Raw genomic sequence first — 22,727 nt, 5'->3', positions numbered from 1 at the left:
GCTCAGAAAAGCATTAAGGGGAGATTACCTGGATTTTATCATGAAAAATAAGCCTTACATAGCCACAAGAGCTCAATCCATTGGTTGGACTATAGAAGCTATTCTAGATGAAATCATAAGGATTGAGAAGATAAAACTTAATCCAGATATCAAACCTACTCCTCCCAATTGGAGAGCAGGCGAAAAGCTTGTTGGCCAAAAGGCTCTTAAACTCAAAAGAATGAAGGAGGATATGGCAGCAGGCACGTTTGGCTCAATGCAATCAATGGCTAGATGTGATGTGCCAACTATCAAAGAGAGTTACAAGAAACTCGAAGCCTTAAGAGCTAAAGATCCCCCAGTCCCAAAAAGGTCCAATTATGAAGACTTGAATGTGCCCATCAGTTCTCTATTGACCCTTCAGAGCTTCCCACTATAAATAATGTCTCCTTGGCTATTAGAAGCAACCTCAAAAGGCAAATAAAGATATTTGCAGAAGATTTAAAGAAATATGAAGATGAGATAAGAAAAGAAGGGATTAAAAATGAACTAATGTATGGGCATCCAGATGCTAAACCAGAAGAACTGCTTGGGCAAGTCTTGGGAAAGCAATTTCCCTCACCTCATCCAATAATATATACCCTAAGAAATCCATCTAGCTTAAAAATTCTAAAGTGGTCATCCAACTGGACAAGCCATGAATTGACTATAGTCAGAGCTAATGGAGAAGTGATGTTATGGTTGACAACAAAGGCTAAGTGTTGGACGTACAAAAGAACATATGACATTCAAAAGCCAAAACATGACCAAAGGATTAAGAAATAAACAGCAAATTGAATCAAACTTCTCCCAAAGATCGTGAATCTTAAACACCTAGACCAGAATATTTTTTGAAGACATGATATCCACTGTTTGAAGCCTTGGAAATTCTTTTGATGAAGAAACAAAGTTTGTTCATGGCCAAAGTTCTGTTCAGGTAAAAGGTCTGCTCATGAAAACCAAACATCTGTTGTGGCCAAACAAATTCTTGGAACAAAGCAAAAGAGGTTGAAGAACAAATGTTTCCTAATGTAACATTATTAGCTTATAAATAGTGTTTAGCTTAGTTAGATAAGAGGTTTTATTCCCACAAATGTTTGCAACATCTGTGGACTCTTTTCGGTTATGAATGTTAGATGTCACTATCAAGGTGATTTTAGCCAATCACGAACAAACCTTTTGTACTTAGTATAAATAGATCTCACATATTAGAGATTTATTCATCACACACATCACCATTTCTTTTGTATGAACAGATTTGTATATGATCAGGCTGAGGGGGAGTTTGTAGAGTTAGTCATACTGTAACTTTTAATCTTTTGATTCAATGAAAAATGGTTGTTGATGATAATTCCTTGCTTGTGATTATTTATTTGTAAAGTCATACAATACAAAATTGTTTGTTCTTATTAAGTGTTAATCACACCCCTTGAAAAGTATGATAGCTTCTAACCTTGCTACTAGGGAAAAGGTTTCATCATAGCCAGTGCCTTCTTCTTGTTTGTACCCTTGAACCACAAGCATGGCTTTTGTTATTGACAATTATACCCCTTTCATCAGTTTTGTTTTTTGAAGACCCATTTTGTGCCAATTGGACATGTGTCCTTTGGAAATGGAACACGTTCCCAAACTTGTTGTCTTTTGAACTGAAGGAGTTCTTCTTGCATGGCTTCTACTCAACTATTATTTCTCAAATATTCTTGGTACTTGACAGGTTGGGTTAACGACAGAAAACCAGCAAAGTGGCAAATATTGGAAGTTTGACCTCTTACGAGCACACCATTATTAATGTTTCCAATGATTTGTTTTGGTGGATGAAATCTGAGAAATTGATGGTTGCCAGTGTATGGAATGATGGAATTTTGAGGTGAGAGGCAAAAACGAAAATTAACTGGTGAAACCTATGTTGCCATTGTATTATGGTCAACAGTGATTTGAAATGGAAGTGGTAGAATTGGTCCAAGTGGGTCACTAGAAATAGTGAAATGATTAGTGGATTGATAGGATATTTGACTAGTGGTTGGACCACATGTTTGATCAGTGGTTTGACCACATGTGTGATCAGTGGTTTGTTGTTGACTTTGAGCAACAGTGGTTATAGTTATTAGACAGGTGCTCTGTGCAGATGAACTTTCTGGTGCAGATGAGACTTTGCAGTGAGAAGGAATCACAATATCAAATCTGTAATCTTGTTGAACATCCTTTGATGCACCCACATCAACAGATTTTGCAGTGATATCTTCAAATTTGAATTTATCTTGGTCAAACAATTCTGCAGGATTTACATGGATTTTTTCAATGAGATTTTAATCTTGTTGAACATCCTTAACCGTGGATCGATTACGAGATTGATAAAAAATCAAGGGTGTAGAATCCCCTTAGTAGTTCAAACGAATACATAAACAAGTTTGTGCGATGAAGAACACAAACATTCACTTTAAACCAGTATACTATTGATTATCAAACATTGTTGTTTACAACCAATTCAATACCACAAGAAATCTCTCAGCCACTCTCTGTAGATTTCTCACACAAAACTCTCTCTTAAAATCTCTCACAATGTCTAACCTAAACCCTAATGCAATATATTGTTTATATTCACACAACCATGCATACTGGCCAGGCCCACATTATAATTAAACATAAACTCGGAACAACATTAAAGACCATAACTCAGAACTCCTAAACTCGGACTGAATCTTCTTATCTTCATAAATTCGGACCACAAGATATATTCGGAACTACTTGAATAAACTCGGAGCTTTATGTTGTGACATATAATTCAGACCACCATATGGAACTCCCAATAAACTCGGACCACATTTATCTTCTGAATTACTTGTATAAACTCAGAAGTCTCTTGTTTCTTATGAACTATCATTCCTCTGAATCCAACTTGTCAACATCCAAGTCTTCAAAATATCCAAAGACCAACACAAAGTTGTTGTCACAAAAAATGCACCAACAAACTCCCCCTTGACAATAGCTTGAAAAGGTGAACTTAGTCTTCAGAAAATCTCACAGTCTTTGGTCTTTGGATAGCTTCAGCTTCAATAAGAATTATGTTAGCAACAGACTCCCACTAAGCTGATGCATCCAATCACCAAGTCTCCCAAGCTCTGGGTCAGCATTCCAGATATGTCTTCAAATCTCCCGTTCTGCATTGTAGAATGAGGATTCTACCAATCAACAACAAACTCCTCATCCCTTCACATCAACATCTCAACAACATCTTTTGCTTGTTTAATAACTTGCCACGTGGTATTTTAACTTCTTTTCAGATTCATCTTTTACATTGTAAATAATATATAATTTTAACCTATTTAATTTTTATTTAATTTATATATTTTCTAATAATTTGCTATCGATAAATTTAATGAAGAAAAATTAAATACGCAACGACGTTTAATTATTTTCCTAACATTTTGATTTAAATTTATTGAAAATGGAGTTGTATACAATATAAAGTAATTTTGGTACCGTTTATTATAGGTTTTTTTTTTTGCATAAATATGGGCTTTGAACAAGGAAAAAGTGTCTTTAGGTGGGCTTGGAAAATGTTTTCACATCTAATTTCTCATCAAAATCTCCACTGTCATCAGCCTCTTCTACTTTAACCTTTTTGGCATTTTGAACCTGTTTTGAATACCTTATCTAGATCCTTATTTTCCTACATAATGCCCGTCTTTAGAAGATGCTTATTTTTAGTGGCATCTTGTATTGTGGTTTGATATATACTTGTTTGGTGACATGTTGAAGATCAACGCCTGCTCGAATGTATTGATCCATTCATGCCATCCATATATCCATCAAGAACAAAGTGACATGATGACATATCAGTGTCATCAGTCTCTTTTTCATTAATATTTGTCCATCTCATTCAGCAAAAGCTTCTAGAGGTACCCACCTCAGAGAAGAATCCATTCAGTGAAACTTCATTCAGAACAATACTCAATATAGAAGAAACGAGGTTTCCCATCTGTGGTTTTTTCAACTATTTTTTTGGCGTTTTAAAGTGAGTGGTTTCTAGGAAACATGGCGTTGTTTTTGGGTGTGACCAATTGATTGTGCAGAGACATCTCTCTTATAGGATGTTTTTGACGCGTAGTTTAGGCGGGATTTTATTTATAATAAATGATATTAATAAAGTAGCCGTCTTTTCAGTTACTGTGTGTATTTTTACTGTTTTTGTTCAGCTTTTTATGAGTTTTTAGGGTGATAGACGTGCTATCTTACAAGTTTGGCATTTTTAATGGCTTTAAGTAGTTTTTTGGCGTTTTTTTTATTTTTAGCTTTTATTAATACTTGTCCAAATTACTTTTATTATAGTTTGGAAGTTTTTTGCGTTTTATGGCATGATGGCGTTTCACAATCATTATGTATGTTTGGCGTTTTTATTAAAATAATGTATTTTTTGTTCTTGGCTGAAAAATACATAACAAACAACAGAAAAAGAAAATTAAAAAAATAAAAATAGAAACAATTCATCTTCCAAAATCTTCACTGTCATCAGTCTCTTTCTTCTTTGAAACATGTTCACTGGCGGTTTGACTTTGGCATGCTTCATTTTGTGTTTTTTGTTGTTGAAGTAGCTTTTTTGTGGCCGTTTAGAAAGACAAAATGACGTGAGTTTTTTGTTTGAAGTTCATCTTTATCTTCATGTTTATCTTCAAACCACTCATCAGTGTCATTCGTCTCTTCATGCCATTATAATATTCATCAAGAACAAAACACAAAAAATGACATAAATCTGACACCAGCATCTCTTTGTTGAAGATTTGTCCATCTCATGCAGCAAAATGTTATTGAGTCACAGCACCTCAGGCAAGAATGCATTCTGCGAAACTTCGCGTAGAACAATATTGAATATACAAGAAACGATGTTTGCCATTTTGGCGTTTTACTGAGGAAATAGTGTATCTAAAAGAAATGTTGATTTTTGGAATCTTTGATGTTTGAGTTTTTTGGCGTTTTCTAAGATAATTGGTATATAGTAAAATATGGCGTTTTGAGTTGGTGTGTTTGATGTTTTGGGTTTTTTTGGCGTTTCTAAGATGAATGGTATATAGTAGTTGATGTGTGTAAAATGCAACATATAAATTACATCAAATGAGCCATAAAACTAACCCTTTTTAAGTACTAATGTTGGAAAAAGAGTGTTTTTGTCTTCCTTTTGTATTTTCAGGATTAAATGAGCTCAAATTAACAAAAGAAGCAAAAAGACAGCTAAATCTAACATAAATACAAGAAAAGGAACATAAGTGGATTGCCCGACCCCTCGACAGCATCCTCCTAATCAAAACAGAGAAGGCAGAAGACTGAACACGCCCCGTGCTCAGCCAGCACGGGGCCGTGCCCAAGAAGCAGCAGATAAGACAAACCTAAAGAAGCTTCTATTGCCCACCACGGGGCCGTGCCCAGTGAACACGGGGGCGTGGCGAAAGTACTGCATGCGCATTAATTGTAATTGTGAATTACAATTAATGAGGAGAGAGATTGTCAGACAGGCATGGGGCCATGCCCAGCGGACACGGGGCCGTGCCCAGGCTTCTGTTCAGCCTATAAATAGGAGTGCTTGGTTTCATTGCAACTCATCCCTTGGCACACCACCTCTCTCACACTTCATCCACCATCCACCACCATCATCCATTGTCCATCATAGAGTGTGTGAGTCGTCTCGGGATCCAAGATTGATCGTAAGAGTTCTTGATAATCAAGGCCATGTTTGCCTAAGTCTCTTACATCACTTGGTGAAGACAAGTGTTTAGTATAATACTTTTTATTTTTAATCTTTTGCACTTTTTATTTGGTTTTGTATTAATGACTTTAATAACTAGTTGCTTATGTTGAAGGTGACTTTTCCTTATCGTTTGTTCGTGGTGTCTTGGCATTATTTTACTGTCTATATAAAATAAAAGATTTTCACCATTCATATCTCCACGGTCTATATGGAGGTATGTTGGCTACCTGGTCGGGGGTTAAGGGAACAGTTTGGTAAGGGTCTTGCCCTTGTTCAGCGTTTAGAGGTCCTGCAAGGGACCTGGTCAAATTTAGTAGGATCTCCTTCAATACCCAAAGGTATTGGATGGCGGGGATCCAAACTCTTTGACCCCCTCATAAGTTAACTACTATTAATACTATAACCCGGCTATTTAGGACTGTATCCCTACTGACTCAGACTACTTAGTCGAGGGTAACGTCACCTCCAAAAGAGGGGCCTACCATAATGTAGGACCGGTTTTGACGCCGTTCGATTGCGTAACGAACGTTCGACGTGCGGAATCCGTGAACGTGCGTGACCGAACACACAATAACGTACTAGAAACGTGAATCCATTGCAAGATATGACAAGTTCGGTACAAGAAACACGTATACAAAGACTTTCTCTCTCTAGACTTTCTCTCTCTAAACTTGAATCACCAAATCCTCAAATGAGATCTAAAGTCCTCAAAAGTCTTCAAAGCCTTCCAAAAGTTTTTAACTCTAATCCTAACTCTCCTATTTATAGGCCAAGGTTTTAATGAAACTTTACATTAATTACAAGATTGCCACCTTGCCTTTACTAACTAATGACATCATCAAGTCTAGATTTCTTCGGTTTCGTGCTACTGCTCGGATTGACGAAGGCGATAGACATTCGTGCACTAACAATCTCCCCCTTGGATATTGCCATAGTCAATCTGTAGTGAAACTCGTAGCGACTTTTCTTTCTCTTTCTTGAACAGAATCCCCGTGGATCTGTCTTCAAGCTTCCGTTGCTCTCCCTTTTGATCAGACTTCTTTTCTTCAGGCTCCCCCTTTCGTCAAGCTTCCGTGCTTTTAGGATCGTCGCCTGGCTTTCCCGTAGCGGCGGATTCAGAAACCTGCACATCTCAAACTCTCTATTACAAACCAATAAAGTTGTGATTCAACTTAATGAATCAACTAAACTTTTGAGAATCTTTCACATTTAAAATTTAATAAAATTTGAAACATTCCAAATTCTGATTCAACTCAATGAATCATTTTAAACATTTCAAACCATTTAACCAATCCAACTGTTCATCTTATTTAGCCTTTGAGATTTTAAATATCAGCTTTTCACCATCAGTTGTCGAAAATATTTTTGGATTTTTCATACTATGAAACATAAATGTAATAGCAGAAATTAAATGCAGAAATGAAATATGTACAAACATATTTTTGTGAGTTTGTGCAAGAGGATCATATCAGTTTTTGAGACATATCACCAACACCGTTAAGCTTTTAAACATTTCAAGTTTTAAACGCTTCACGTTGATTGACGATATTGTTGTCCACTTAAGCTCAATCTAAAAACTTTCGAAATGCTTACCGATACATTAAGGTATATTAATTTTTCACTAAGTTCTTATGGACCCCACGATATCAGCATATCCCCTCATCATGCAATACCCTAACTCAAGTAATGCCTTTAAACTTTCATCAACTGTGATATGTGCGAAAATAAAGCAGAATGTTTAAACATTAACAATCAGGTCGATACTTCCGTATACGCAGAGAAAGTCCAATGTTTAAACAAAATAAGAAAATAAAACAAGTTGAAGTTGTTTAGGCTTTAACCACCAGGTCGATACTCCCGTATACGCAGAGGAGGTCCAAAGCTTAAACGAAACACCAAAGAAAATAAAGCAGAACGTTTAGGCAACAACATCCAGGTCGATACTCACGTATACGCAGAGGATGTCCGATGCTTAAACAAAATAAAGAAATCAAACAAGTTTAAATCTTTGCAAAATGAAATGCACAATCACAACGATTTTTCAGCAAAGTTGTGAAAGTTCACAAACTTAACCAGTTTTATGTCTTTCAACAATCAGCGATTACTGAACAGGCACCCAATCAAGAAGGACAAAACTAAGTACTATGCTTTCAACCATGTTTCCCACTAGAACTAGGCTTTTACATTTAAGTTTGTATCGTTATCGCAAATCTACTAGTCTAGTTGAGCCTATCGTCACATCTTTAATGAGACCGTTTATCACATTTGACAATTCATATCTTTAGCATGCTGTGATAGTCCACTGATTTACTATCATTTCCTCTTTTTCGCAACGAAACTCGTTTTTGATTTTTTCGATGTTTTTGACATTTTCAAATTTTCTAATTTTTTTAAAATTTTTCTCCCCCTAAAATCAAAATATGTTTCAATTTTGATTTTCTGGGAAAATTTGAAAACAAACTGTACAAACTTGACAACTTGATGAGAATCACTTCAATTCTCCATCCACCTGGCATAAACAATCAGAACTCCCCCTCACAACAAACTATTTTCCCATTATGATTTCAAAACACTTAAGTTTGTTTTAATCAAAGTGGTTTTTCCGGAAAATTAGTTTTGTGTGACATTTCATAAACACGGGGTTTCATCACTTTGTTTTTCAAATTACCACTTGTAGGAAAGATGAATCAAGTACAACTTAATGTCCCTGATTTATCTTTTGAAAGACGAAAAATCACCAGAGTGAAATTTCTCAAGAAAGATGCCGATTCATGTTCCACGCTTACCAACCTGGGAACTCCGGCAAGTCAGGTTTTTCATTTAAACAGTTTCACCCAAGCCTGACTTTCCTTGGGTGATTTAGAATTCTTGTTCAACAATGGTGGAAAGTTTGCATCATCCATTGTTAAACCTGAATTCTCAGATTTTACCTCAATAACTGGCTCTTCTGGTTTTGACGAACCAGCTGAATGTGGCTTGTATGACTTTAATGAGCCAGATTCATCGCCGACATGTGGCTCCTTTGTTTCTGATGAAACAGATTCATTGCCACCAAATTTTACCTTCTTCTTTATCTCCTCTTTTGTCCTCAGATTTGCATCTGACGAATTCGGTTTACTTGACTTTGCAGTCGAGGAAGTTGATTCATCAGAACTCTTATTCGATCTGTCCGGTGAACCCGAGGACAAAATCTTCTCCAGATATTCTCTGGCCTTCTTCCTCTTCTTTCGCAGTTTGTCTTTTTGCCCTTGAGAAAGCTTCACTTTCTTTTCTTGAACCTTAGGTTCTTGGACCTTCTGTTCTTTGACTTTCTGTTCTGAAACCTTCAGTTCCTTGGGCTTGACAGTGACTGGTTTCTTTGCCAATTTCTGAGAATTAACCCTCAATCTTTCATTTGATCTTCTTGGGCAATCTCTGGCAATGTGACCTTTGATTTGACAATTATAGCATCTCCTCGTCTCATAGCTCCAATTCTGGCAGTTAACAGCAATGTGTCCTTGATAGCCGCATCTGTAACACACTCTGTTATCGTACCAATCACCATTGTCATACCAAACGCTCAGATCAAACCACTGTTTGGCTTGGTGATACTCTTTCCTCCTCTTGATTGTTGGATTTGACTTTTGAGCACTATGGTTAAACCTGCACCACTTATTACCAACAATTTTTGAGTTTTCATTTTTCAATTTTTGTGCTTTTTGAATGCGATTGGATGATCGATCTGATGAGCTTTTATTATCTTTTTGAACAATTTTCAAACTTTTACCTTTTTGTTTTTGTTCTACACTCTTCTTAACAGGTTTCTGCTTTAAGCATTCACCTATTTCAGTAGATTGCAAAACAGTATTTTTGAATTTTTCTTTTAATTCTAAAAACAATTTTTGTTTTTCAATTTTTTCATTTTCATCATCAGATTTCTCATCACAATCTTCAACTTTGACATTGTCAAAGTTTGTGACATTGTCACTTATTGGAATAGAATTGATCGGTTTTGGGCATGAAATATTCACATACGCTGAAGAAGTCACAAAACCTTTCAATTTATTTTCAAGCTCACTGATTTTCTTTCGAGCTTGCTCACTTTCCTTTTCAAGTTGGATAATCTTTTGAAGATGAGAATTTATCATTTTTTGCTTTTCGATGTTATTTTTACTAAACACATCTCTCCCATCTTCTAGAATTTTTATTTGACTTTGAAATTCTTTTTCCATTTTTAATTTTTCATTTTCTAAATTTTGTTTTTGATTTTTCAAAACATTTTCTGAATTTTTAAGATTTTTGTTTTCTAATGTCAAACTCTCTAAATCCCTCAAGAGTTTGGCATTTTCAGATTTCAGATCTTCACAATTTGAGCACTTCTCTATCATCTTTTCAGCTTCAGCTTTCTTCTCCACCTTGATAGATGAAATTTCTTTAACCTGCTCCTCTTCCTCTCGAACATTTTCCTCATATTTGAATTCTACTTTATCAGTTGCTGCTTTATTCTTTCGGAGTTCAAGTTCTAGTTCTTTAATCTTCTCAATAAACAAGCCCAAAGTCACATCTAAATATATCTTCTTCAAATCTGACAAATACGTTTTCCACATATCACCCGGTAAAGCATTTGCCAACTTGTCAACCCATTCCTCATTGGTCTTGGTTATCTTCAATCGCTCCATCTCCCAATACAACTCGACATACCTTTTGATCAATTCTTCAATTGATTCTCCCTTGATACCTGTAAAATTTTCAAACTTGTTCAGTGTAAGATAAATTTCAGAATCCATGTTTTGGTATTAAAAGATTCACAATGACGAATTTTCAATCAAAGATTAGGCGACAGTGGATCGAGTGAGGATTCGCTCAGGCAAATATCCAATACTTGACAAATCACCTCGGATCACCTTCAAACACACAAACAAACGATCAGTAAAAATATCAACCAACTGAATCGGAAGGAAGGTTGATCGAACGGATAGTATGCTGGCCGGACAAAAACGCTATTCGATCGAATGAATCAACAAAAAGTCAACTTGTTGTACGATCGGCCGACAACACTCTTAATGATGGCTGACAACACTTATTTAACAGTGGGCTGTGATCTCTGATTGGGCCTTTAGTATCAATGGCAGTGCAATATAGACCAACCAATGACTAACAAACATACAACTAAATGATATTAAAAACGTGCCACTTAGCCGACAAACACAATTAATATACCTTAACAATCAAACTGCGAATTTTTGGTTATCAATAATTGGGCCGACTTGAGTTAATGGTTGTATAGTGGGGCGGTGTATTATGGCCTACAATAATCACTAAACAGTCTTTGATTGGGCCTCATCTTACACTAAGTGGGCGGCACCTCCAGGTTATGACTAATCAACGATTGGCCGACAAATCACACAACCACTCAAACGATAATTGGGCCTTTGTATATAGTGGCAGTGAACATGGGCTAAACCATTAACACAGAAGACAAATGGGGCGGTGCAATTATGGAGACTTAAACTATGATTGGGCCACAAAAGATAATGGGTCGGTGTAACTTTTGATAACTGCAAGTGTTATTAAACCGATGATTAGCCGATTGGACCTTTGTATAAGTGGGACGGTGCCTTGAGTTACTAAATCACACCTCGTGCAAACAATGAAAACAACCTGCCGACAACCTGATTGATCAGACAATCACGTGAAGAAGATGACAAAAGAGCGAACCACTAGCGAAGCTTTGGAGCGAATCTCTTTGTCAAATAAGCGGACCAGCATACAATAAAACCTATGAGCGGATCTACTTACTTCCACATAAGCGAATCTTCTCAAAATCAATAAGCGAACCTCCTTTTTTAACCTATGAGCGAACCTATTATGTTAAAAAAACGAACCACAAGTAATTTGAACCGAATGAGCGAACCACAATAGTAACTTGGAGCGGATCTGTATTATGTGACGCGAATTCGGACCGAAAAACCTTGATTTCTCCTAAACGGCTAGGAGATTTGATCTGAAACTTCGTAGGGTTGCAATTCAATGATTTTCGCACAATATATCAAAAATTCAGACGAATCGGACTGTGAAATCACGTTCAATTTGACAAATTTCCGTAAAATCCGTTAGAAATAGGTAGAAGATGAAGAAATAGATGAAATCGGATCTGAATCGGCTGAAATCTTGTACGAAAACGATGTGTTTGATCGTGCAATCGAGCTCCTAGCTCTGATACCATTTGTTAGGACCGGTTTTGACGCCGTTCGATTGCGTAACGAACGTTCGACGTGCGGAATCCGTGAACGTGCGTGACCGAACACACAATAACGTACTAGAAATGTGAATCCATTGCAAGATATGACAAGTTCGGTACAAGAAACACGTATACAAAGACTTTCTCTCTCTAAACTTGAATCACCAAATCCTCAAATGAGATCTAAAGTCCTCAAAAATCTTCAAAGCCTTCCAAAAGTTTTTAACTCTAATCCTAACTCTCCTATTTATAGGCCAAGGTTTTAATGAAACTTTACATTAATTACAAGATTGCCACATTGCCTTTACTAACTAATGACATCATCAAGTCTAGATTTCTTCGGTTTCGTGCTACTGCTCGGATTGACGAAGGCGATAGACATTCGTGCACTAACACATAATTTGCATTAATAACTTAATTCATTATCTTTCAATAATCCGACCCTTTAGGATTGTATCCTTGCTGACTCAAACTACTAGGTTGAGGGTAACGTCGCCTTCAAAATAGGGGCCTACTACAATAACTAAGATAATCTCTTAAATAAGTGCAAAAGTGCGAAAATAATCAAAGGTTATACTAATACACGAGTCGGATCCAAGTGATTCATCTTGTCTATCTGTTTTTATTTTTATTTTTATTTTTCAGCATTTAGTTAGTTTTATTTTCTTAGTTTAAAAAATCTTTTTCCTAACATTTTGATTTGATTAGACGTTGAGGATAAACCGGTACTAAAAGCTCTTGTGTCCTTGGACGACTTCGGTATCTTACCAACACTATACTACGTCCACGATGGGTGCACTTGCCCATATGTGTGTTTAGTGTTAGTAAATATCGTGTTTTATAAATTTAAAACTTGGCTAAAAGTGTAAAAAGGGCTTAAAATATACATTTAAAACATATACACACTTGCACGCATCAGTAGTAAATATGGCGTTTCCGGTTCAGGGGGTGTGTTTAATGAATGTCTAAGATGTTTTGTTTATATAGGATGTGTTTTGGCCCGTAATGGCATTTTATTCATTAGTTTGACGTTTTTGGTAGAGAAGTTTAAAGACCCTTTACCCTTAATGAAGCACGTCCACTTAATAGAATTCGTGTTATTTACGAAAATGTCACCGCGCCAATCTAGTCCATAGATTGTTTTGATCGGACGATCCATAAGCGTTCTCACCATTCTCACACTTTCCACCGTTTTCTCTAAATCCCGATCATATATATATATATATATAGGGTCGGGATTTAGAGAAAATGGTAGAAAGCGTGAGAACGGTGAGAACGCTTATCGATCGTCCGATCAAAATAATCTATGGACTAGATTGGCGCGGTGGCATTTTCGTAAATAACATCAATTTTATTACGTGGACGCACTTCATTAAGGGTAAAAGGGTCTTTTGACTTCTCCATAAAAAACGCAATCTCATGAAATAAAATGCCAAAAACAAAAATCACAGACCATTCTAAGTAAAACGCCATTAGATATAAAACGCCAAACTTAATTATAGTAAAATCCTGCCTAAAAAAACCGCCAAAAAATTCCTATATATACAACATCTCAGACCTTCAATTAAAAACACACACAAAAACCCAAACGCCATATTTGATATATCTCATTCGCCTTAGAAACGCCAAAAAACCCAAACATCAAATATCTTCTAACCCAAAACGTTTTTTTGAAATTCAGTTTGGTTGTCAGTAAAATTTCGCTCAATGAAATAGACAAAATCCTTAAGTGAGGATATTGTCCATTTCATTGAGTAAAAACTTATTGACTTATCCTCAACTTCCATCCAATTTATAACACCAAAACATACAAAAACATTATTGAGGTTTGTTGTCAATAAAGTTTAGCTGTATGGGGTGGACAAGATTGTCAGTTATCTTTCTTAACCGAGGATTAACAATGTTGTCCATCTCATACAGCAAAACGTTATTGATTTTAGCATGATCAAAATTTGAGGTTTAAGGTGCTCTTATTTCGTGGCGTTCTTTTTATCGGTAAAACGCCAAAAAAGTTAAAAAATCAAACATCGTTGATTGTAAAAATTCAAGATTGTTGGCTGAAGAGTCTAAACTCAATAACATTTTGCTACATGAGATGGACAAATCTTCAAGAAAAAGATGCTGATGTCAAACTGTGTGCTTCCAAACAGCCACACAAAAAACTACTTGAAAAACAAAAAAACAAAATGAATCATACGAAAGTCGGATCAGCCAGTTAAGATGATTCAAAAAAGAAGAAAGAGACTGGTGACACTGAAGATTTGGAAGATCAATTGTTTATGTATTCTTTTTTTTTCCTTTTCAGTTAATTGTTATATAATAAAAACGCCATATATAATAAAAACGCCAAAACAGCCAAAATGTTTGTTTAAACGATATCATCCCGTTAAAAGCAAACTTGAAAATGTAACTAGAAACAGTAAATGCAAATCAATAATACTAAAGATAGGGAAAATTTATTATATTAGAATCTAAAACGCCAAACTTGAAAGATGGGACGTGTTACAGACTTCAGAGATAAAACTTATCAAAAATAATAATTACAAAACAGTAACTGCAAAGACGAATACTTTATTATAATAATGCACCGCCTAGTTTAGGCGCCAAAAAAAGACATCCTATAAAATGATACGTCTCAGCAACTTCCATTTAATCAAACCAAAAAAACAAACGCCAATACTACTAAATACCACTCAATGTAAAACGCCAAAAAATAAAAAAATCAAAGATGGCTAATATGCTTTCTTGGATATTCAGAATTGTTCTTCGTGAAGTTTCACTGAATGAATTGTTATCAGAGGGGAGTAACTCAGAAAGATTTTGCTGCATGAGATGGACAAAAATTCAAGAAAAAGATACTGATGGCAGTCATATGGCATTTTGTATTTTTTGTTCTTGAAGAAGGTTTGGATGAGGAGAAGAGATCAATGACACTGAAGAGTGGGTTGATTATAAAGATGAAGATCCAGATAAAGAAAAAGCGAAAAACCTACTCACACGTCATAGATCTATGTCCCCAAACATCCACAAAAAAAAGCCAGTTCAACAGACGAGCAGGCAAAAAAATCAAACCGATGGGTTTGTTAAGTTTTACATAAAACGTCATATATTTGGTGACAGTTCTTGTACTATTAAAGAAGAGAGAGACTGATGACCATGAAGATTGTGAAAAGAGATCCGATTAGGATTTTTAATTTATTTTCTTCGCTTGTATTTTTTTTCCTGTGGTTGAAATATAATTTAATAATAGTAAAACGCCAAGATACCACAAACGCCAAAATGTTTATAAAAAATAATAGAACAATGGGCCATCTTGTTTAAAACCCCTTGAAAAACGCCATTCAAATAGATTTCCTGCCCCCTGTGTTCCAATGGCATACGATTTGAATAAACGCCATAAACGCCAAAATGTTGATACAACGAAACCATTAAAACGCCATTAATTATTGAATTTGGTTAACGCCAAAAATCTTAAAAACCAAAAATTAAGACAAAATAAAACTAGAAATGAAATCAAAAAAAAATAATTGTGTGAAAGCATTATATATATATTATATATATATATTATATATATATATTATATTATATATATATATTATATATATATATTGTTAGTGAAGCTTGATGAATAGTAATTTTAATTTTATAATAATATATAGTTTTTTATTATTTTTTACTTTTAATAACATGTTTTTAATTATTTTTGTTTTTTCAAAACCATATATTTCCTATACCGTTTTTATAATGATTCTCTTTTCTTTTTTAGAACATATATTATCGATTAGTTTGATATTTCTTTAATATTATACGTTCATAACTTTTTCTTAAAACTTAAGTACGTAATTATGATTGATATTTTCCTGAACATTCAGTTATAACCAGGGGCGAAGGATTTAAGGGGCGGGGAGGGGCGCCCGACCCCCCGAACTTTTCGGTCAGTAGTGTTATATATGTACGTTCCGTATGGGATTTTGTAGGTATATACGTTTTCGACCCCCCGGTTTTATAAAAAAAATAGGTATACGTTTTTGACCCCCCGGTTTTAATTTTTTTTTATTTATATAGCCCAAATAAAATATTTAAGTAGCCCAAATATTATAGTCCAAATCATTATATTTGGTAGAATACTAGAATATATATTATATAACCCAAATCAAATCATTATATAGCCCAATTTAAAAGTCCACCCTATAAAAAAAAAACCCAAATTCGTTTACTTTGGGACGTCGACCAGAAGAACAGAAGCCACAAGCCAGAACTGCATAAGGGGGGAAAACGCATGAATTGTTCGACTTCAGCTTCTTGTTCGAGAACAGAAGCCAAAACGCTGCTCATTGTTGTGGCCTTGTACTCTTGTTCGACTTCTTCAATCTTCATAAGGTTAGAAGTATGTGTTTTTTTATCTTTAGATTTAATTTAGGGCTGCAATTTATGTGATTTAGGTTGAAATTAGGGGTGAAGTTGGTCCGAATTTTTGTCCTAAACTTATTGAATCTTTCTGTAACTATGTCTAATTTTCTTTGATTAATCTTATTGTGATTTGATTTAGATAGAAATTAGAATTTGAAATTTTGGGTGATTTGTTAACTTGTTTTGTTATTAGATTATGCTATGGGGAAGAATAAAATGATAACTTTTTTTAATGTTTGAGAATGTTTTTTATTTTATATTAATGTTTGACCCGACCTGACCCGAATCGAATCACCGACGTCCGACCCGAACATACACTTCGAAACTACGCGATAGAAAATTTTTTTTAGGTCCATTACCTTCCGAACCCCCGAACTTTTTTTTCAAGCTTCGCCACTGGTTATAACTTTTTCTTATAACTTTTTAATAACATGTTTTTAATTATTTTTGTTTTTCTTTTTAAACCATATATTTCCTATACCGTTTTTATAATAATTCTCTTTTCTTTTTTAGAACATATATTATCGATTAATTTGATATTTCTTTAATATTATACGTTTATAACTTTTTCTTAAAACTTAAGTACGTAGTTATGATTGATATTTTCCTGAACATTCAGTTATAAGTTTTGTTAAAAACAAAATTGTACTTATAGTAAAGTATTTATTTTGTATCATAAAACAGTACGATGGCAAACTAAACCGTTCTAATGGTTTAGCTTTCTAAACAACATGTTTTATTTTTAAATCATGTTTGTTTTACATTATCATGTGCTCGGTTTCGTCGCAACGCACAACAACAAAAAAACTAGTTAACATTAGAGTAGGAGTTTTAGTTTCTTGATAGTAAAATAAAATAAACGATTATTAAGTACGGAGTAATAAATACTTCAAAAAGAATTCAGTAACATACTACTACACGAATTTTGTTGAGGAAGTGATAATATTACATTTTTAGACTATTATATCCTTTCGGGGAAAAAAACAAGTTATTATATACTCTTGTAATAAAAGCTTATGATGTTGAAAAAGAAAAGTAAACCTTTTAATTAGAAAACTATTAATGTTTAAATTAATTACATTTTTAAGATGTTGAAAAAGAAAAGTAAACCTTTTAATTAGATAACTATTAATGTTTAAATTAATTACATTTTTAATATGTAAATTAAACATTGATTTCTAGGAGGGAACAATTAAATATTAATTCTCACTCCACATGACAACATTCATGACATGTCTTCTTCCTAAATTACAAAAACATAAAAAGAACTCTTAAAACAAATTCTTGGATGGTTGCTCATCACTTTGCTGTTACAGAGTAAGATTCACACCCTCGTACTCTTCTCCCAATACCATTTTTTTAATATGTGTTTTGACTCTTCATTTTATTCTTGCCATTTCTTTTTCTTGAAATTGTCGGTCAAAATGAAACCATTTTCCATAACCAAAGTCGCCTCTGTTTTTGGTGATTTTCCACTCTGTTCAAATCGTAAGAATTTGAGGGTTGGAAGCTCAATCGGTTGTTGATTATCGGCTTAATTTTTTTTTCAACCTTGAAGACAACAAATTTCTTCATCTGATTCTTGAAATTTGAGCTGTTCTTGTTCTTCACCATCAATTTTCTTTTGCAGAGTAAGATTTACATATTTTTTTTTCCAATCTTTGTTCTTAAAATATCATTATATCTATTGGTTTGGCTGTTAATTTGTGATCTTTTTCATATGATTCATGCCCATTTTTCTTGATATTGTTGGTTAAAATATAATTATTTTCGATAGGTAGGTAATAAGGGTGTAAAGGAATCGAGCCGAGCCCAGTGTAGACTTGAGCTCCGCTAGTTTAATTTAGAGAGCTTGAGGGGATTTCGTGCTTTATTTTATTTCTAAAGTTAAGCTCGTTAATAGTTGTATATATGTTTAATTTACAACTTTTATATACAATAACAATTATGAATTAGGTTCAAGAGTGAACATTAGTGTAGCTTGCGAACTGAGTGAACTAATCCTGGCCATACACGTGTGTAGATCAATGGGCAGGATTTGATGTTGAAATACACTAGTGTATAGATGATGTGATTCTGGCCATACACGTGTGTAGATCAATAGCCAGGATTTGTTTACTCGGTTCGCAAATACACTAGTGTTCACTCTAGAACCCCACCCATTATAACAATTATTATATAAATACATTTTTAATATATTAATAAAAGTTGTAACAATAACAGCTCGAGCTTGGTAAATGCAGCATCCGCTAGCTAATGCTCGCTAATTAAACATGCTTATTAATTTTTTTTTTTTTTACTCGAGTTCGTTTAAGCTCAACTTGAATCACGAAAAGCGCACATGCGGCTGGCTCAATTTGCACCTGTATCAAGAATCTTGACTATGTTTTTGAAATTTTTAACAGATTCTTGCTTCCAACCATTGGAATTGGAGGGTTAGAAGTTCAATCAGTAGATTTTTTCGTACATAATCGCATTACAAATGGCGTCGATTCCTGAGAAGGGAGTGTTTCTGTCGCGATCACTCGCATACATATTCGCTATCTCAGTGCTGTTCTTGATCCTATCTTCATCACTCTTATTTCAATTTGGTGATAATTCCTTAGTACCCAGATCAATTTATAATCTAATTATTGTAAACAACACACCAGATTACATCCAAATTGATGAAATCAGTGATCAGTTCGAACCCGAATCCCCCCCTTTTGTGTTATCACCATATAACGAATCATACATTCGCTCCCCTGCTTCTTGTGATCGAAATCAAGCTCTTGTTAAAGTGTTTATGTACGATTTACCCCCTTCGTTTCACTTCGGGTTACTAGGATGGAAAGGAGATCAAAACCCGAATCAAATTTGGCCCAATGTGAGTAACTTAAGTGAAATCCCCAAATACCCGGGCGGGTTGAACTTACAACATAGTGTAGAATATTGGCTCACTCTTGATCTCCTATCCTCTGTTTCTCCACACGCGTCTAGACCCTGTACTGCGATTCGTGTGCAAAATGCGAGTCAAGCGGATGTCATATTCGTGCCGTTTTTCTCATCTTTGAGTTACAATCGGCGTTCCAAGGTTCATGGAAGCGAAACGGAGAGTATGGATAAGAGTTTGCAAGAGAGTTTGGTGAAGTATTTGGAAAGTAGAGACGAGTGGAGAAGATTAGGAGGGAAAGATCATTTGATCATGGCTCATCATCCAAATAGTATGCTTTTAGCAAGAAAACACTTTGGTTCTTCTATGTTGCTTCTTGCTGATTTTGGTAGGTACCCTGTTCAAATCGCCAATGTTGATAAAGATGTTATTGCGCCTTATAAACATGTTGTAAGGCGTCTTGACGCCAATGACTCCCCTTCGTTTGAAGAACGACGTTTGTTGGTGTATTTCCAAGGAGCGATTTTTAGAAAAGACGTGAGTTTTTTCCTTCTCGTGTTATTTGATTTCTGTTTTAGGTAACCGACTATGTTACATATTGCTATATATCAAAGGTTTTATACAGCCTGCGGTTAACAAGTTTTTCATATGAACAGGGTGGAATCATACGTCGAAAACTATATCACCTAATAAAAGACGAAAAAGATGTACACTTCACCTACGGAAGCGCGTCATCCGCTGGGATCCGCACAGCGTCCCGAGGGATGATCTCGTCCAAATTCTGCCTAACCATCGCCGGAGACACTCCATCATCTAACCGGTTGTTCGATGCCATTGCGAGTCATTGTGTTCCCGTAATAATCAGCGATGACATTGAGCTGCCATTTGAAGATGTCCTTGATTACTCAAAGTTTGCCATATTTGTTCAATCATCGGATGCTGTTAAAAAAGCGTACCTTATGAAACTTCTTAGAGGGATTAAAAGACAAAAATGGATTCAAATGTGGGAAAGGTTGAAGAAAATCGCACCGCATTTCGAGTACCAGTATCCGTCGCAGGCCGGGGATGCGGTCAACATGATCTGGCAGGCGGTTCATCGGAAAATATGTTGGGCACATGAGAATGGTGTTCGTAGGAGGAGAAATAGATACCGGATGTCACAAAGGACTTTAAATTCGTAGACTATGTATGGCTAACAGAAGATTAAGGAGCCAAGTTATGTAGGATCTTTCAAGTCAGGCATCAAATGTTGTTGTACCTTGCTATGGTATTGAGATTTTTAGCACTGACACAGTTTATTGAAAAAAAAAAACAAAAAACTAATAAGAGATTTTGTTTCTTTTTTTTAATCGGTAGGGTACCATTTCAGTACCAATACCAAAATGGCCATCCCTAGGCTAGAGGGAAAAGTTCAATAATAGGGTACTCTCAACTTGTTTTTAGTTAACGCATAAAAAATTATTTTGTAATCAGCTCATGCCAATTTGACTTGACTTAGTTGACTCGTGTAAACATGCTAGCCGAGGTCGAGCTGAATGTAACTCCTTTGTTGGACTGCTCGGATAGTTTATATTTTTCAAACGACACAACATCTTTGTATAAATATAGAGCCCAGCAAGAGCAAGAGACTAGAAAAGTACAAAACGAAACGAAACGAAATTACAACTAGGACATCAGATTCGACCCACTTCTCCCACGTAGAGGAGATCTGTGACAACCAAACGAAAGCATGTTCTTTGCTAGGATAGTTTATGTCTTTTATTTCTTTATATAATTCAAAATTGTTATTGGGACTTGTTATTTGAGAATAAAATTGTTACCGGACTTATAATAACAACATTCAAGATCATCAAAAAACGAAAAAGAAGTCAACTCACCGAGCTCATTCGGCTCATCTAGTTAAACAACCCTATCCTGTGTCACTTAGGTGTTGTTTGTTTTTTTCTGAAAAGCTCTGCGCAGGCTCTTCTGTCTGCGTCGCGCAGACCACGCGCAGACTGTTTGTTTTTTAGAACACGTTTCATTAAAAAATGTCTGCGCGAGCTCTTCTTGGTGCAGACTTGGCCCAACTACTTCTAAGATTTTCTAAAGTCTGCAGATGGTTAAACACCACCACCACAGTTCACCACCGTCCACCACCCACTACCGTTCACCACCACCCACCACTGTCCACCACCCACTACCGTCCATCACCACCACCACCCACCCCCACCGTCTACCACCATCACCGTCCAGCACCACCACCATCTGTACACCACCACTAATTTATTTTAGAAGTCTGCGTACGTTAAAAAACAAGCAACTATCTTCTTGCAGACTGCAGAGGTTTGGTCCACCTCTTCTTCTACAGATGTCTGCAGATATGATCCGCAAACTGCAGACATTTTACCTCTTAAAAAACAAACAACACCTTAATTCATACTGATCATCTTTAACATTACAAAATAGTTTTATAATAACAAGTTTTTGTAGACGTGTACGAAACATTATTGTTTATAGTTTGACATATATAAATTGGCGGATCATGAACTCAGCTTTCTTTAAAATCAGGTGGATGAACTCTCAAAATCCAATATTTTACATTACATAAACAATTTTCGGAAATTATCGGTAAAATTTACACTACAGAGCGAAAAAACAGGTGGTGTTTTGGTTTTATTTAACCACATGCTACAGAATAAAATCTAACATCTTTGGGTGAAGCTATTACATGATCATGAATCCGAGTCTTTATATTTTTAAGCACATCGTGCGTCTATGGTTATGTTTAGATTACAACTTATAAGGGGTGTTTTGGTTTTATTTTAGGTGCATATGACGTAATATTCATCTTCATGGGCCAGTAATCGCCGGTCAGTTTTTCCTACTAATTTATATTTTCTTTCGTCATTCAAAAAGAAAAGCAAATGGTGGATTGAGATGATTTTTGAAACACTGGTAGTGGTCGGAGCTAAACAAGGGTTTTTTTGGACACGAGTCAAAGTCACGGTCAACTAATCAACTGAGTCCACTCAGTCAACCGCATCAAGGCTGGTTAACTGTGATCGACACTCAATAGAGGTTTGGAATGGTTTAGTTTGCAACCCAACTAAGTCATATGTGGGACTTAAGATTTAATATGTCTGTTGCAACGCACGGATCGTAAATACTAGTTATTAAAAATTAAAATAGTATTAATATTATTGTTGGCTTAAAAAATCTAGGTGTCATATCACACTTGGATTTTGTACTATTCACCTTGTTATCTATGCCACCGACAAAAGACCAACCTGCCCCTAGATTTTCTTACTTGAAACAAAGGCCGTTAAACATTCTAAGTTGACATTTGCACCCATACACTTTCTAAAAACTTCATAAAATGTCATTTTCACCCCATTGAATTATAACTTTTCAAATCTCCTCCCGTATATTCATTCTTTAGTTTAAAAGAATAAAACTATTTCTCACGTGGTTATTTTTATGTATAT

The 22,727-nt window shown here is 35.3% G+C and overlaps 1 protein-coding gene across 2 annotated transcripts; it reads left to right on the top strand.

Annotated features, from left to right (window-relative positions):
- The first annotated feature begins 17,620 nt into the window (after nt 1-17,620).
- LOC110914394 (probable arabinosyltransferase ARAD1) lies at nt 17,621-20,609 on the top strand. Of its 2 annotated transcripts, none has more exons than XM_022159195.2 (3): nt 17,621-17,705; nt 18,794-19,797; nt 19,917-20,609. In XM_022159195.2, exons 2-3 carry the CDS (start codon nt 18,871-18,873, stop codon nt 20,439-20,441), a joined length of 1,452 nt encoding a protein of 483 aa, XP_022014887.1. In that variant the 5' UTR covers nt 17,621-17,705; nt 18,794-18,870; the 3' UTR covers nt 20,442-20,609. The 2 variants fall into 2 exon arrangements, with proteins under 2 accessions (XP_022014887.1, XP_022014883.1); XM_022159191.2 differs by lacking the exon at nt 17,621-17,705 and adding an exon at nt 17,712-18,019.
- Nucleotides 20,610-22,727: the final 2,118 nt, after the last annotated feature.

This window comes from Helianthus annuus, chromosome 2 (genome assembly GCF_002127325.2).
Source record: "Helianthus annuus cultivar XRQ/B chromosome 2, HanXRQr2.0-SUNRISE, whole genome shotgun sequence".
NCBI classification, from domain to species: Eukaryota; Viridiplantae; Streptophyta; class Magnoliopsida; order Asterales; family Asteraceae; genus Helianthus; species Helianthus annuus.
Note: the sequence above shows the minus strand (reverse complement) of the source record. Positions and strands in the feature narration are given on the sequence as shown.

Bases quoted from the DNA above. Each gene is read 5' to 3' on its own strand.
- LOC110914394 (XM_022159195.2), top strand. From the start codon at position 18,871: ATGGCGTCGATTCCTGAGAAGGGAGTGTTTCTGTCGCGATCACTCGCA. The intron at 19,798-19,916 runs GTGAGTTTTTTC...TCATATGAACAG, and splicing joins GAGCGATTTTTAGAAAAGAC to GGTGGAATCATACGTCGAAA.